Source organism: Haliaeetus leucocephalus, unplaced genomic scaffold, assembly GCF_000737465.1.
Source record: "Haliaeetus leucocephalus isolate CR32 unplaced genomic scaffold, Haliaeetus_leucocephalus-4.0 Scaffold556, whole genome shotgun sequence".
In the NCBI taxonomy this organism is placed as follows: domain Eukaryota; kingdom Metazoa; phylum Chordata; class Aves; order Accipitriformes; family Accipitridae; genus Haliaeetus; species Haliaeetus leucocephalus.
The window spans coordinates 3,401,322-3,415,266 of record NW_010972992.1 but is presented as its reverse complement, the minus strand read 5'-3'; the positions used below and the strand labels follow the sequence as shown (position 1 = coordinate 3,415,266).

The following is a 13,945-nucleotide window of genomic DNA, read 5'->3' as shown; positions in this document are numbered from 1 at the left end:
ACTACCGCTCCCATGGTGCGGCGGGAAGGGGTCGGCCCGTCGCATGGCGATGACGCGCCGCGCCGCTCCGTGGATGACGGTGCCGCGGGGGTAACATGGCGGCCGTACGGGAGCGGTGGTGAAGGTGAGAGGTGGGGCGGTGCCTGGCCATAGGGGAGGTGGGAGCCGCTCGAGGCCGGAGCGGGCTCTCGGGGGTCGCCTCCCGGGCGGCAGGGACAGGGGCAGGGGAGAGGAGGACAGGACCCGCCGCGGCAGGGTCCTGCCGCCCCGCTGAGGTGCGCGCCGCCTTGTGGGAGCGGGAGAGGGGCGCTTCCCGCCCTTGGCGTCGCGCGCGCCGGCCATTACCTGGCCCGCCTGCCCCCTGAGGGCTGAGGAGAAGGCGAGGGCGGCCGCTCGGAGTATCTGCCCAGTGCATCCCTCCCGGCGCTGGGATGGCGGGGGAGCAGAGCCTGGCCGATCAGGGAGCTTGGCAGCGTGTGTCTCTCATCCCCTGGTCCCTCTGCCGCAGGGACGGGGACAGGCTGGACGTGGCGTGGCTGAAAGAGCTGCCGGGACGGAGTCTGGCTAAGGCGAGGGAGAAGGCAGGAAAACTGCAGTCGTTCATGTTCAAGAGGGACTCGAGCTGACCATGCCTCACTTGTGAAAACGTTACTCATCCTGAAAGTAAGCAGAGGAGTGATCGCTGGGAGCCTGTTTATTGGAAGGGAGAAGGAAAGATGAATTTTTTTTATTTCTGATATATGAGTAACTTCCGATTGTAGAAAGTGGAATAATTTCCTTGTGAAAGAAAGAAGGTTGTTTTTAAAAATGTGTATTTATCTGGTTCTTGGTAGGATGCTTAGTAGGATAGCTGTCCGCGCTTGGTGAGCCACCTTTATTTACTGGATTTTTCCCTGTAGCGCAATGTCCCTGTTGTTTACTCGTTCCAAGTCAATAGTTGCAGTGAAGAAGGATAAAAGACACATGGCTGAGGTAAATGCTTCTCCGCTTAAGCATTTTGTCACTGCAAAGAAGAAGATCAATGGTATCTTTGAACAGCTGGCTGCATACATCAATGAGAGCTCCTCATTCCTGGAAGGTAAGCTGAATTCTTGAACTACAAGTGTGTAACAGTGGTTCGCCCACATACAATTCCCCCAAAGATTAAATCCCTCATTCAGTTAAATGGCGCTGCTAGATCTGTGCTTATTTATACATGCATGTCTGTTTATATATCATTTTTTAGAAGAAGAACAGAAAATGATTTTATTGAATTTGGGTGGAGTTCAGGGTTCATATTTTAAAGCTGACAAGTTCACACATGTTAGGAAACTGAGGTAGGTAGTGAGCTATGCTTGGTTTTTCTGTTGTTTGAACGTTTTTTAATAAATTATGCAAGACCCTTTAGGTTTTTTTACTATAATTGTTTCAATATTCTTGCCTAGACATGTCATTGCTAGTGGCATGTAGCATATGCCAATAATTGGCTTTAACAGCTTAAGACACAGAGGTGACTTTTTTTTTTTTGGAAGAGTGTTGGAGTGTTTGAGATGTTGGCCGTGTTCCATTTAAGGCAGTCCTAAGGATGGGAATGGTTATTAGATACACAAAAGAGACCAGCTGATAAATACTGATGCAAAATTGCCTCAGGGTGTAATTGCATGTGTCAAGACCACCCACATGGTGGGACACGGATAAACATTTAGTTATGTGTGTTACATCACGAAGAGGTGTTTCACCCAGTACTAAAGACAGATGACTTCTGGAATTCAAAGACATGATGTATTTTGATTTTAGAAACACACAAGAACATAGAGCTTGATCCTGTCACCACAGAAGAGCAGGTGCTGGAAGTCAAAGGCTACCTGTCAAAAGTCAGTGGCATTAGTGAAGTGTTGGCAAGACGACACATGAAAGTTGCTTTTTTTGGAAGGTGAGTCACGTGCTTATGTTGCCTATGCTCCCCACTCAGTAAAGCAACTGGCATCTTCAGGACTGTAGCCAGTAAAAAATATTTATAGAAACACTAGTGCTGTAGCTTTTGCTTGTAACATGCCTGTCCCTGGTACTAGTCCTCTTGTTTCCAATTTACAAATACTGTAGCACAGAATTCTTTGATTTGGAAGAATTCTTCAAATAAGAAAATAGGAAACTCTTTCTGTAAGTTGCGTATGGCACCTAAATTGTTAATGCTTCTGATACTGCTTGGGTTTAGAGAACTTGCTTTCTGTAATATCAAAATGAGTATACCTGAATCTCAGAAGCCTAGCTATGCCATTCTTTAATCTGACTTCAGGACAAGCAACGGGAAAAGCACAGTGATAAATGCCATGCTATGGGACAAAGTCCTTCCTTCAGGAATTGGACACACCACTAATTGTTTCTTGCGTGTGGAAGGGACAGATGGACATGAAGCTTTCCTGCTTACTGAAGGCTCTGAGGAAAAGAAGAGTGTTAAGGTACAATTTCCTTAACCATAAGATAAAGGAGAATAGCTCTTCAGAAGTGCCAGAGAAGGGAAGGAACAAGAAAATTAAAGTACTATGAATGAATTTCACAGTTAAGGATTTTAATCATTAAAGGAGTAGAGACAAAGAACAAGTTTTTGTTACAGGTAGGAAGGGACGAATGGAGCAAGTTACAGGATGGAATTTGTTCATTTTATGAAAAAGATGATATGTTGTATTTGTTAGCGATAGCAGGGAACCAAAACGATGACTCAGGAATTTGTGAGCTCTGTATGACTGACAGAAGGCAGAGAGTTCCTGATAATTCCTCAGCAGCCTTTCTTGACAGGAAAATTTCTCATAAACTCTCACTAGGCGGTTGCCTTTTGATTAGGAGACTCGAGCAAGTTTTATGTGGAAAATCTCCCAGGGAGAAAGTAATTTGGAATTGGGTTTTATCTTAAACTGTCTGTAAACAGCCCTGAAGGAGAGCTAATTGTGTTAATGAGTCTTAGCATACAGGAAATGTTATAAATTACCCATCTTTTTAATAGACAGTAAACCAGCTGGCTCATGCCCTTCATCAAGATGAACTTCTGAATGCTGGCAGCCTAGTCAGCGTAATGTGGCCCAATTCCAAATGTCCTCTCTTAAAGGATGACCTGGTGTTGATGGACAGGTGAGAAATACCTTTCTTTCCTTTCCTGCTTATCACAGATTAATCATAGAAATGTATTCAAATACAAATTTAACAAACATCAAGGAAATTGACCCTGTTCTAATCTATGACGGTGACTAAAGTCCTGTAGTTAGCAGTCGGAGTTCCTCTTGATTGGTACTTCCTTTTAGTCTGTACTCTGTTACCTCAGGAGAGTGTAGCTCAGACATGGGAAATTAATGCCCTGAAAAGGTGAAAGACATTTCTTAATAACTTTTTTTAATTCTATTTTTGCTGTTTCCACAGCATGGTAATGTCTCTTCTCTCTTTATTGCTAGCCCTGGCATTGATGTAACCACAGAGCTGGACAGTTGGATTGACAAGTTCTGTCTAGATGCTGACGTATTTGTCCTGGTGGCAAATTCTGAATCAACACTGATGCAAACTGTATGTTCGAGTCCACTTGTTCAGTGAGTTTGGCTAAAAGTTAAAAAATTTTGACATAGTAATCTTAAGAGGCTTTGTTCTGTTTTGCTTAGGAGAAGCAGTTCTTTCACAAGGTGAATGAACGTCTGTCTCGACCCAATATATTTATTTTAAATAACCGCTGGGATGCATCTGCCTCTGAACCAGAATACATGGAAGAGGTTTGTGATGTGTTTAAATTCCTTCTCTTTGCATGGATATTATAGAGTCCATTTTGACTGTGGTCCTTGTGGGTAGAATCATAGTGTTGTATGTGATTGTTTTACAGTTTAGATTTTTATTACCATAGTGTAGAGACTAGAGGGAGTATAGACTAGTGATCAGGACATGACTCTTGAAATTTCTGAGCTGGAAATCAAGAGTTTCACTGTGGCCTTTTGAAGTTAGATCACTCAGGTAACCTCTGGAAGATGCCATAAAACAGTAGTGTCTTTTCTTATTCTTTTCTATGGGTAGCTTACACCAGCAGAGGGCATCTGGTCTAACCTTTAAGAGATGGAGGGTAAAGTGGATTTAACTGCATGTGGGCTTTATCCTGTTTCTTCCTCAGGTGCGTCGACAGCACATGGAGCGGTGTACCAGCTTCCTGGTAGATGAGCTGGGTGTTGTGGATCGAGCCCAGGCAGGGGATCGAATTTTCTTTGTGTCAGCAAAAGAAGTGCTGAATGCCAGGATTCAGAGGGCTCAAGGGATGCCAGAAGGAGGTGAGGAAAGCTAAAAGAAACTTTCCATTTCCTTATGGGGAAGAAAGTAGAGAATATATTGTTCTAACAAATGGATAAAATTGGGGTGGGTCATATTATTAATAGAGCAGTCAAAAACTGGTGACGTGAAGCCAATGCAAACGTGCTGATAAAAGAAAGCAGGAGCATTTCCTGATGTCCAACATCTGATTGCTTTCTCAAAACTTAAGTGGTTGTTTTGTACTTTCGTTCTCTCAGGTGGAGCGTTGGCAGATGGATTTCAAGTAAGAATGTTTGAGTTTCAGAACTTTGAGAGAAGATTTGAGGTGAGCATTATGTGTACTAATCTTCTCTTTAGATTTTACTCCTGAAAGACTAGAGACTAGAGTTTGTAAACATGGAGTGGGACGACATTTTGGAAATAGATTATACGGGAAGGAGAAGTTTTTTTAGTGTGCTTCTGCCTGCTGCTAATATTGGGCTGCCTTTTGTATACAGGAATGTATATCGCAGTCAGCAGTAAAAACAAAATTTGAGCAGCATACGGTGAGAGCAAAGCAGATTGCAGAAGATGTTCGTCTCATCATGGATTCTGTGCATATTGCTGCCCAGGAACAGCGGTGAGGAGAGCTGATGCTTGGTGCTTGCATAACTGAGGCTTGTATTCTGGGAGAAAGTTAAGGGAATATGAGCATTTAAAATGCAAAGCAGACTACAGCATGTTTGGGAGTGGGAAGAACACGTACTGGTAGTCTTGCTGCTAGTGAATTGTGAAAGTATTGGGGAAAGAACCTCTCTTTTGTCCTGTGCCATGTATATGTAATGTATTGTAGATACTGACATGTTTTGTTCTTGGGCAGGTGAATCTGTTTTGTTTCTGAAATTCAAATTATATTTGTAGATCAAAAATGCGTTTGTCTGGCTTTTTGATGGGCACTTCTTTTTCACCAGAGTTTACTGTCTGGAAATGCGAGAGGAACGACAGGAACGTTTAGGTTTTATTGACAAACAGCTGGAGCTCCTTACTCAAGACTACAAGCGGAAAATAAAACAGATCACAGAAGAAGTGGAGAGGCAGGTAAGGAGGAGTGGCTGCAGAAAAATAGATTGTCTGAAACAGCTACCAGTATGGTGGGGAAAAATGCAAAGTGCTGACAAAGGTTTGAAGTACTAGAAATGTGGGACCTAATGATGGGAAGAGAAGAAATGCTTTCAGAAGTCTTTTTTTTTTTTTTTTTCTTTCTTTTCCCCTTGAGGTAATAAAATGAAAACTAGAATCCTTGGGGGAAGCTTTCAGAGAGACTCATATAAGATGCTTTAAAAAAAACAATGAGACTTTGATTAATGTCTGAATTATTATTGCTACTATATTTCAGTCTTAAATGCTTTGTAAAGTACTAAAATGTTTCAGATAAATTTCCTTATTATTTCAATCTAGAATAATGTCAGTTGTCTTGATGTCCATAATAATATGCCATTTTTACTATTAAAAATATGCAGAAAAGGCCTATTCATTTTTCAGAAGTCTTATATTGCCTCAGTCTTTTTCTGCCTGTGTTGTTATACAGAGCATAGATCTACATAATTCTCAGCCATCTTCTTTCTTTGCAAGTCACCAATATTGCATTTTGCAGTTGGCACACAATAGCTGCATGGCGCTACACAATCATAGTGCCTAGTGTTCAGTAGTGTTTGCTAAGAAATGCATGTCTTCAGTGGTGGTTTTCCATCTCTCCCTAGGACAGAATATATAGAAACTCTGTCCTGTGCTGTTTCCCTAGGTGTCAAATGCAATGGCAGAAGAAATCAGACGGCTTTCAGTGTTGGTAGATGAATACCAAGCAGACTTCCATCCATCTCAAGTAGTTCTTAAAGTTTACAAGAGTGTAAGTGATGTTTGCTTCTTACAGGTTGCTTGAGCAATTTAAAGAGGCCTTTTTTTTGCTCTGAGTCAGTAATTATGCCAGCTCTTTGATGCTTAACATTCTTCCAACTAGGATATGAGCTAAGCTTTTCATATTGTGAGAGATCTTCTGTTAGAATGTCTCCTGCATTTGGATAGCTTCTGTAAAAAGTGAACATCTTAAAAAAACAAACAAACAAAAAAACAAAACCAAAAAGGGGGCGGGGGGAGAAGAAATAGGTTTTTTGGATTTTTTAATAATCTCAGTGATAAATTGATAATACAAATGATGTGTCACATTGTATAGATCAATCAGAACTTTTCCTAGACTACAGAGTACATGTGAGATAATTTGATTTGCTTTTTCCTCTCCTTCACTGAAGAATGGGGGGAGGGGGGAATGAAATTAATGTTAGAACATTGGACAGACAGAATGTGTGCTCCTGTTCTGGGAAGGTTTTTTTAACTGGCAAGCTTTAGCACCTGCAGCCTGCATCTTACCTATGTTTATTTTAAGCTTAATAACCCTTTCTTTGTTTGTCAGGAGCTGCATAAACACATTGAGGAAGGCCTGGGTCGTAACATGTCAGATCGTTGCTCCAATGCAATCACAGCTTCCCTGCAAACAATGCAGCAAGAAATGATAGGTCAGTTCAGCAGGCGGTATTTCTCTTTATCTTTCCTTGAACTGTAATGCAAAATAACTAGGTAGATGTTCTGGGTTTCTCTTTAATCTGATGGCTGATGTGCAGCTGGCATTTTCTTAGTTTCCATCTTGATCAGTAATGCTGTTGTGTAGAGGACTAGTTACTCCTGCTTTTTCCACTCCTGTGTCTGAACTCGTGCAGTGATTTGCTAATGAATATATACAATCAGCTTAATCCTCATGACAGAGAGGAACTATGACTTTGGAAACTTGAGAGATTCTCAGACCGAGATCCTAATGAAATGTGAATGACTTGTAACTAGGTACCTGTCTGAATATAAGCGTTAATAGGAGTATGGTGCCTAAACACTTTTAGAACTGGCCTTCAGAGTCTGTTTTCCAAGCTATTGCTAAACTGTAAACTTCACCAGCTACCTGTAAGGATTTAGGAGGGTCCATGGAAAGATTTCATTCTGAGTTGATCTGAAGGACAAGAACTAAGAATTTAATAGTAATTCATGATGTATCTCTCACTTTGCAACATGCTTGGCTTTAGGAAATTCCGGGTACTAAGAAAAATAACTGTGGAGGATGGAATAACCACCCTAATTACAGAATACAAGTCCAATTAATTCTTGTGAACTCAATAGCCATTTTTTCAATGTTTTTATTTTCTGTCTGTGCAGATGGGTTAAAACCCCTTCTTCCAGTCTCTTTGCGGGGCCAGATAGACATGTTAATTCCCCGACAGTGCTTCATGCTCAGCTATGATCTGAACTGTGACAAGCTTTGTGCCGACTTCCAAGAGGACATAGAATTCCATTTCTCTCTTGGATGGACGATGCTGGTGAACAGGTTTTTGGGACCAAAGAATGGTCGTCGGGCCTTGATGGGCTATAATGACCAGGTAAGATAACACCTCATTGAGTGATCGGAGTAGATGAAATATTCATTGGTTCAGTGGCTGCTGAAGTTTTTTTGGTGGGAAGGGCAGTGGCTTGCCTTCTCTTATTCTGTTCTTTGTTTTTGTTTTGTTTTGTCGCTGCTTTTCTAATTAGGTTCAACGCCCTTTAACACCAGCAAATCCCAGTCTGCCTCCTTTGCCTCAGGGCTCTATGACCCAGGAAGAGCTCATGGTGTCAATGGTGACTGGACTGGCCTCATTAACTTCCCGAACTTCCATGGGAATCATCGTGGTTGGTGGTGTGGTGCGTTGGCAATCTGAGCAGTATTTATATAAATAAAGTTGGAGCACTGACTTGAAAAGTGCTTGCGCTACTGGATCCTGTAGATGTTTGCTATTCACAGATAGTGAAATACTTTCTCCTTTGATCTTCTATTTGAGTATAAATATTGAGCTTATTTTGCATAACATTAAGCTTGGAGTTGGTGTTGTAAATATAACCCTTCAAAGTGTGTTACAAAAGCATTAAATAGTCTCTCATTCTTCTGTGAGAATAAAAAAAAATTCAGTATTTTTCTTCTCCCATTTACAGAGGAATCAGGACAGAAATATCTACCAAGAGCCTTTGATCATGTGTATCTTCCTTCCTGGAAGGGGAGGAGAGCACGTAATTTGAGATACTATGCCTAATTTATTTCAGAGAAAATCAGCACTTGCTGCTTTTCTGTCTTTTGAAAATAATGAGTGTTTTGAATCTCAAATCTCCCTGAAATGTGGAGGCATAAGAGCTGTAACTGAAGTTGCATGGTAACTCTAGTTCCTGTTGCAGGAAGAATCTAAGTTTCTGTAGTGCCAGTTCCATACCTACACGCTATTCTAGTGTCACAGTGTCTAGGGGTGGATGATTTCTCAAAGGGGAGATGGTTGCTTAAAAACGTCTTTTACTTCAGAGACAGGGATTCTGTGAACCAGACGAAGTTTGTCTGCACTTGCAAATGTAATTTAAATGTGCTGGAAAGGTTAATTCATACAGAATCCGAGCGGTTTAGGTTAGGTATTTTTATTTTATAGACTGGACGTCAGTAGTAAGCTGTCTGACTAATGAAACCACTTGCAAGTTAGCGTTACCTATCTGGCTTGTTTTCTTGTGCCTAGAATACAAGTGCAATGCTCTGGGCACCATTGTTAGGAGTTAGCATCATTCCTAGATGATGATTGTGTCATTTGTTTTTCCTTGTGCTTTTTCTAGGTCTGGAAGGCTGTGGGCTGGAGACTGATTGCTCTCTCTTTTGGCCTTTATGGGCTCCTTTATGTATATGAGCGCCTCACCTGGACCACAAAGGCGAAAGAGAGAGCTTTCAAACGGCAGTTTGTAGAGTATGCTGGTGAGAAATTGCAGCTCATCGTCAGTTACACAGGTTCCAATTGCAGCCACCAAGTCCAACAGTGAGTTGCCTATATACAGCTAAAACCTTATCTAAATTCTGTTGTTTGTTGTTTTTTTTTTAAATGATATTCCCCATTTTAACAAGATAAGTCTGCATATTGAATTTCAGATTTAAAAATGTGTAACAAGACATGTGTTTTAAAAGAATATTATGGGGGTTTGAATCACCAATGTGGTATTTGGGTGCTGTTAAGCATTAGCCTTAATGTACTTCCGTCTCTCAAATCAAATTGCTCTGATGCTCTGACATATTCTTGTGCAGAAGTGGAAAGATGAACATCTGAGTCAGTATCATCATCACTATACAACAGAGGGTTTTATTCCTTGAATTTTGGTGCTTGATCTTACTTTTCGTCATAGCCAGCTATTCTCCTTGTTCTATAGAGAGCTTGCTGGAACATTTGCTCATTTGTGTCAGCAAGTGGATGTCACACGGGAGAACCTTGAGCAGGAAATTTCTGCCATGAATAAAAAAATCGAAGTTCTGGATTCCTTGCAGAGCAAAGCAAAATTGCTCAGGTGAGATTTTATTATCCCATATACACAGACATTTGCGTACAATTGTTTTTCATGCAATTGCCCCAAGCTGTTCAGATTAGGGTGTACCTTTGAGTGCAGTCCTTGTTCAGTCATAGCATTTGATGTGCAGACATCAGCATCTTTCCCTACCAGGTTGTGTTCCCTTTCATTATGTACTTTCCCATGTACTGTTGACAGTCATTTAAATCTTCTGTCTCACAAAAGACCTTTTCCTTCTTGTTTTTGGTTTGTTGGAAGTACAGTTCCTTTCCATTTATCAAAACATACAGTCCTCTACTCTTACAAACTCCTTCAGGTTATTATGAAATTATGCAAAAAGTCTCACCCTCGCCTTTGTACACAGTAGTCTGATGTTTTTCTTCACCCTGCAAAGGCCGTCAGGAAGAATTTTTCAAACATTCCTTATCTACACAATAAGATCACTGTGAAGTTGTGACCAAGATCTCGGTTTGAACCTCAAAGCCTAGGGACTGCTAGCAGGCAAGTCTTCCTGACCTGAGGAAGGGCAAGGAATGGTAGCAGCATTTTGGAAAGGACCTCTGGCATTCCTCTCTGTGCCTTGCTGTTTACTTGTTTTAGTCATGCTTCTTTCAGATTAGCTTGAGAAGAGCTATTTTACTCACCTAATGAAGACTTTCTGTCCTTGCAGGAATAAAGCGGGTTGGCTTGACAGTGAACTCAACATGTTCACACATCAGTACCTGCAGCAAAGCAGATAGTGTGGGAAGAAGAGAAAAACAACGCTGTTTCTCTTCAGTGCTCTCTTAATTACTGCAGAGAACATGGTGGGTGATGGAATTCCCTAAAGGGAATGAGTGAAAACCTATTGCTATGTTTCCAGTTGCTGTGTGAACAACAGGATTCTGCTTCCCTGTTTTGTGTCCCACCTCTGAACACTAGCTGTTTATAACTCTTCTTTTTCCTTCTTGTGAGACCAGACTCCTTCAGAAGGAATGTGTGCTTCATACATTTACAGGGGGCTTTTTAAAGCAAAATCAAGTAGAGTAACAAATTTAAAACAAAACCCCAAATGTATATCAGGTTAAAAGTTATTCTGACACCTCTTTATGGAGTCATTAATTTTACTACATGAAGATAGAACTTTTGACTTCCAAGCCCCAAGTTTATGTATGTGTGACAAGCGGCTGTGTCTAACACAGATCCTGTGCACCCAGACGTAGTGATGGTTTCACAATGCATTTATAGCCCATGCAGGCCTATCTTTTAGGATAATATTCTGTTATTGTAGAACATGACAGAGAATCACCGTGTCCCTTCATAGAAAGGTTTATTACTGTCAGTATGTTTAAACCTATGAACAAAACTCAGTTCTCTTCCAGAGCAAGAGGGACTAAGATTTTTGCTTTGGTAAGCTTATTGTCTTTGGAGTTAGTTTCTTCCTCTTACGAGCTCTTTAATAATACAGTCTGGCCCATTTCATGTCATGGACAAATAGTTTGCCAAGACATAACTAGCTCCTGTGAAGGAGGTAGTGCTGATAATTTGGCAGCTTGTTGAGAAAGAAAAATAGGAAAGAAAAGCCAGTTGACAGAATGTAATGAACTGCCTTATGAGATAAGTTGATGAATGTGGGGTTTTTTTGGAAATGCACAGCTGTGTTTCTGGAAGCAGGCCTTTGGAATTCCATTACCACTATTTGGCCACAAGAACAGCATGCAGATTACAAACTGTAAGAGATTTTGCATCATGTAGAGTTCCCAAAGGATGTTACAGTCCATGCAGTAATATGATTTGATATTGTTTCTCTTCTGTTAAAAGTATGAGAATGAACTGCCAAGTGCCGCTCCTCTGGGGCAGGGGGGAGACCTGTCCCTTGTGTTTCATGCCAGGGCAAGAATGGGTTAAGGCAACTTATTTTTTAAAGATATTCTTTATTTGCAAATAGATTAATTTAATCATTGAGTTTTGCCCTGAAGCAATTTTGAATTTGGAGTATAAGGTTTGGGAATTTTAAAGACTGGAGTCTCTTCCTGTTGGAATTGATAGAGGAGAAGTTCCCACTGATTTCAGTAGTACCAGGATTATGTTCCTATGTTGCAAAGTTTCTTTTCCACTTTGGTGGGTCAGTGTTTTGCCATGTGATGGGTATAGCCTTTCTGTTCCCCACAAAATATCTGAGGAATCCAGAATCAGATCCAGCAGTTCTGAAGTTAGTGACAACCTAAATCTGTTCAGCATCAGACTTCAGAGAATTTGGGCTGTCTTTGAGCAGGTCCTAGCTGAATTCAGGACTAGTAGGCAGTGGGGTGTTTTTTCTTATTGAAAATGAGACTTTTCACTTGAAAATGCTATCAGCTGGCCTTAGGATTTCTTGTTCATGCTAAGGTGTGAGTATATGTTGCTGTGACAAGTCTCTGGTTTCATGTGTCACGAAAGTTCCAGAAAGAAGCAGCTGCCTGATAATTGAGGGAATAAAAATAGTGAAATGTCAGTAAGTACTTTAGGCTGTGCTAAGCTTTGCAGTAAGACTTGAAGTTTCTTGATCATGTAGGAGCTGGCAGTGAGACTCTTGTTATATCCCTGGAATGCAGGAAGCAACAAACCTTTCACTTCCAGTAGACAGCTTTGAATCCAACCCAAACTGAAAAGCCATTTTCATCAGAGGGCTTTATTGGCCGTGATTGGTTTCCTCAGGCAACCACCAGGACCTAAATATGGCTTGGATCAGATCTGAGAATGAGTAAGAAAGAAATTTGAGTCCTTGCCTCTAGAAGTGTGTTCCCTGGGCTTGTGGTGAAGTATACTGGAATAAATGGAATCGTCCACTGTTACTCTGCTGTAGGTATGTGAATAAATTCAGATCTCTAGTCCCTCAGGCGATCACATACATATGCATAATAGGCTATGGACTATGCTATTGAGTTAAAACATGAAGCACATCCCTAATACACCAGGAAATTGTCAGTTCTAGGTAGAGGGAGGTGATGACGTACTACTGCTGAGCAGCTGTAGGCTACCTGAAATGCTGACCTTGCTTTTGAAGACGTGCGGTGTTAGCATCTCTTCAGCTGGCCTTTAGGGGAAATCTGATAAATGAGCTGATCTTTAAGCCAGTGTCTAATCTGTAAAGGAAAAAGAGATTGGTGCGTTCTTAGAATGTGGTGTCTTCCCAATGTGTGTGTTTCTGACACTGTTCAGATTTTGGTGATGTAGGCATTCTCACTGTATGCTGAAACCTAACCTATAGAACGGGGAAAAGAACCACTTGAATTTTTTAAGAAGCAAAACCGCTAACATGGCAGGGAAGAATTTTCAAGTATGTGTGTAGCCCTTGTCCTTAGAAGCCTGAGTGATCACGAATCAAACTTTTAACAGAAGGCCTATGAGCTGGATTGCTCTTAAATAAAATACAGCTGTACTTCTTTAATTCAGAGTGGTGGAGGAATGAATGCTATCAGCAAGGCGGCTGTTCTCTTCTGATTTTCATAAAGAATGATAAACTAATCCTTAGAACAGGTAATTCCAAACACAATCTTCTCTGAACTCTTAAGAGTTAAAGAAGGTCAGCTAAATGCACTTTATCTTATTGCTGCTACTTATTTTTCTCATTGTGTTATGTTGGTGGAGCTCTTTGAAATACTCTTACCAGTGAGTTTTCTCTCTGCTGTATTTAAGGTGATAAATTTGCATGAATTATTCCTGTATCAATGCTGTAAACAATGGAAACCAAAATAAAAATGAATTGGAAAAATATTTCTCCTGATGTATTCTGCGTGTCGTGATACAAAGTCTTCAAGTGTAAGTATATTATATTCAGATGATGATATGCTGCTGTGTTGTAGTAAATTGCACGTTTGAGAATAGTGACCTTTTATCTGTGTTCTTACTGTGACAATTAACAAGGAGATCAGTGATACTGAATTATCTGATAGAAAGTTTGAGAGATTCCTTCTTAAGCTACACTAAAAATGTCAGTATTGAATCAGTGATTTCAGGAGAATGTGGTAGCAAGTAACGGTCAGCAAATACTGCACCAGTAGACTGAAACTGTGGTGAACATCACATGGTGCCTCTTAGAAGAGAAAAGGGTAGATTTCCCCTGATAAATTTCCAAAACGGCTTCCTTTTGGCTTCTGGGGGAGTTGGGGGTACGCGGTCCGCTCAGACAATGAGCTGCGGCGATTTCAGGAACCCAAAAGGAGGGACTTGGCGGCCGCGTCCTGCCCTGCTCCAGCACCCTGCCTGGGCTCCGGCCGGCGGCTCGGGAGCGGCTCTCCCGCCTCCTCCGCGG

At 41.2% G+C, this 13,945-nt stretch overlaps 2 protein-coding genes across 4 annotated transcripts in view; both read left to right on the top strand.

Annotated features, from left to right (window-relative positions):
* Window positions 1–47: 47 nt before the first annotated feature.
* Window positions 48–13,442, top strand: MFN2 (mitofusin 2). Of its 3 annotated transcripts, none has more exons than XM_010577299.1 (19): window positions 48–124; window positions 509–663; window positions 900–1,078; window positions 1,777–1,912; window positions 2,276–2,438; window positions 2,981–3,105; window positions 3,423–3,531; window positions 3,624–3,731; window positions 4,121–4,274; window positions 4,512–4,579; window positions 4,752–4,873; window positions 5,205–5,331; window positions 6,035–6,139; window positions 6,701–6,803; window positions 7,489–7,709; window positions 7,861–7,998; window positions 8,956–9,152; window positions 9,538–9,672; window positions 10,343–13,442. In XM_010577299.1, the coding sequence occupies exons 3-19, from the start codon at window positions 904–906 to the stop codon at window positions 10,410–10,412; spliced, it is 2,256 nt and encodes a 751-aa protein (XP_010575601.1). In that variant the 5' UTR covers window positions 48–124; window positions 509–663; window positions 900–903; the 3' UTR covers window positions 10,413–13,442. The 3 variants fall into 3 exon arrangements, with proteins under 3 accessions (XP_010575601.1, XP_010575600.1, XP_010575602.1); XM_010577298.1 differs by having other exon boundaries at window positions 7,861–8,010; window positions 10,343–13,441; XM_010577300.1 differs by lacking the exons at window positions 48–124; window positions 509–663 and adding an exon at window positions 1,226–1,316 and having other exon boundaries at window positions 991–1,078; window positions 7,861–8,010.
* The window catches only part of MIIP (migration and invasion inhibitory protein), a 10,825-nt gene continuing 7,284 nt past the window's right edge, over window positions 10,405–13,945 (top strand). The window contains exon 1 of the mRNA XM_010577301.1: window positions 10,405–10,478. The gene's annotated coding sequence lies outside the window, so the exon portion shown is untranslated. The remainder of the gene's footprint in view (window positions 10,479–13,945) is intronic.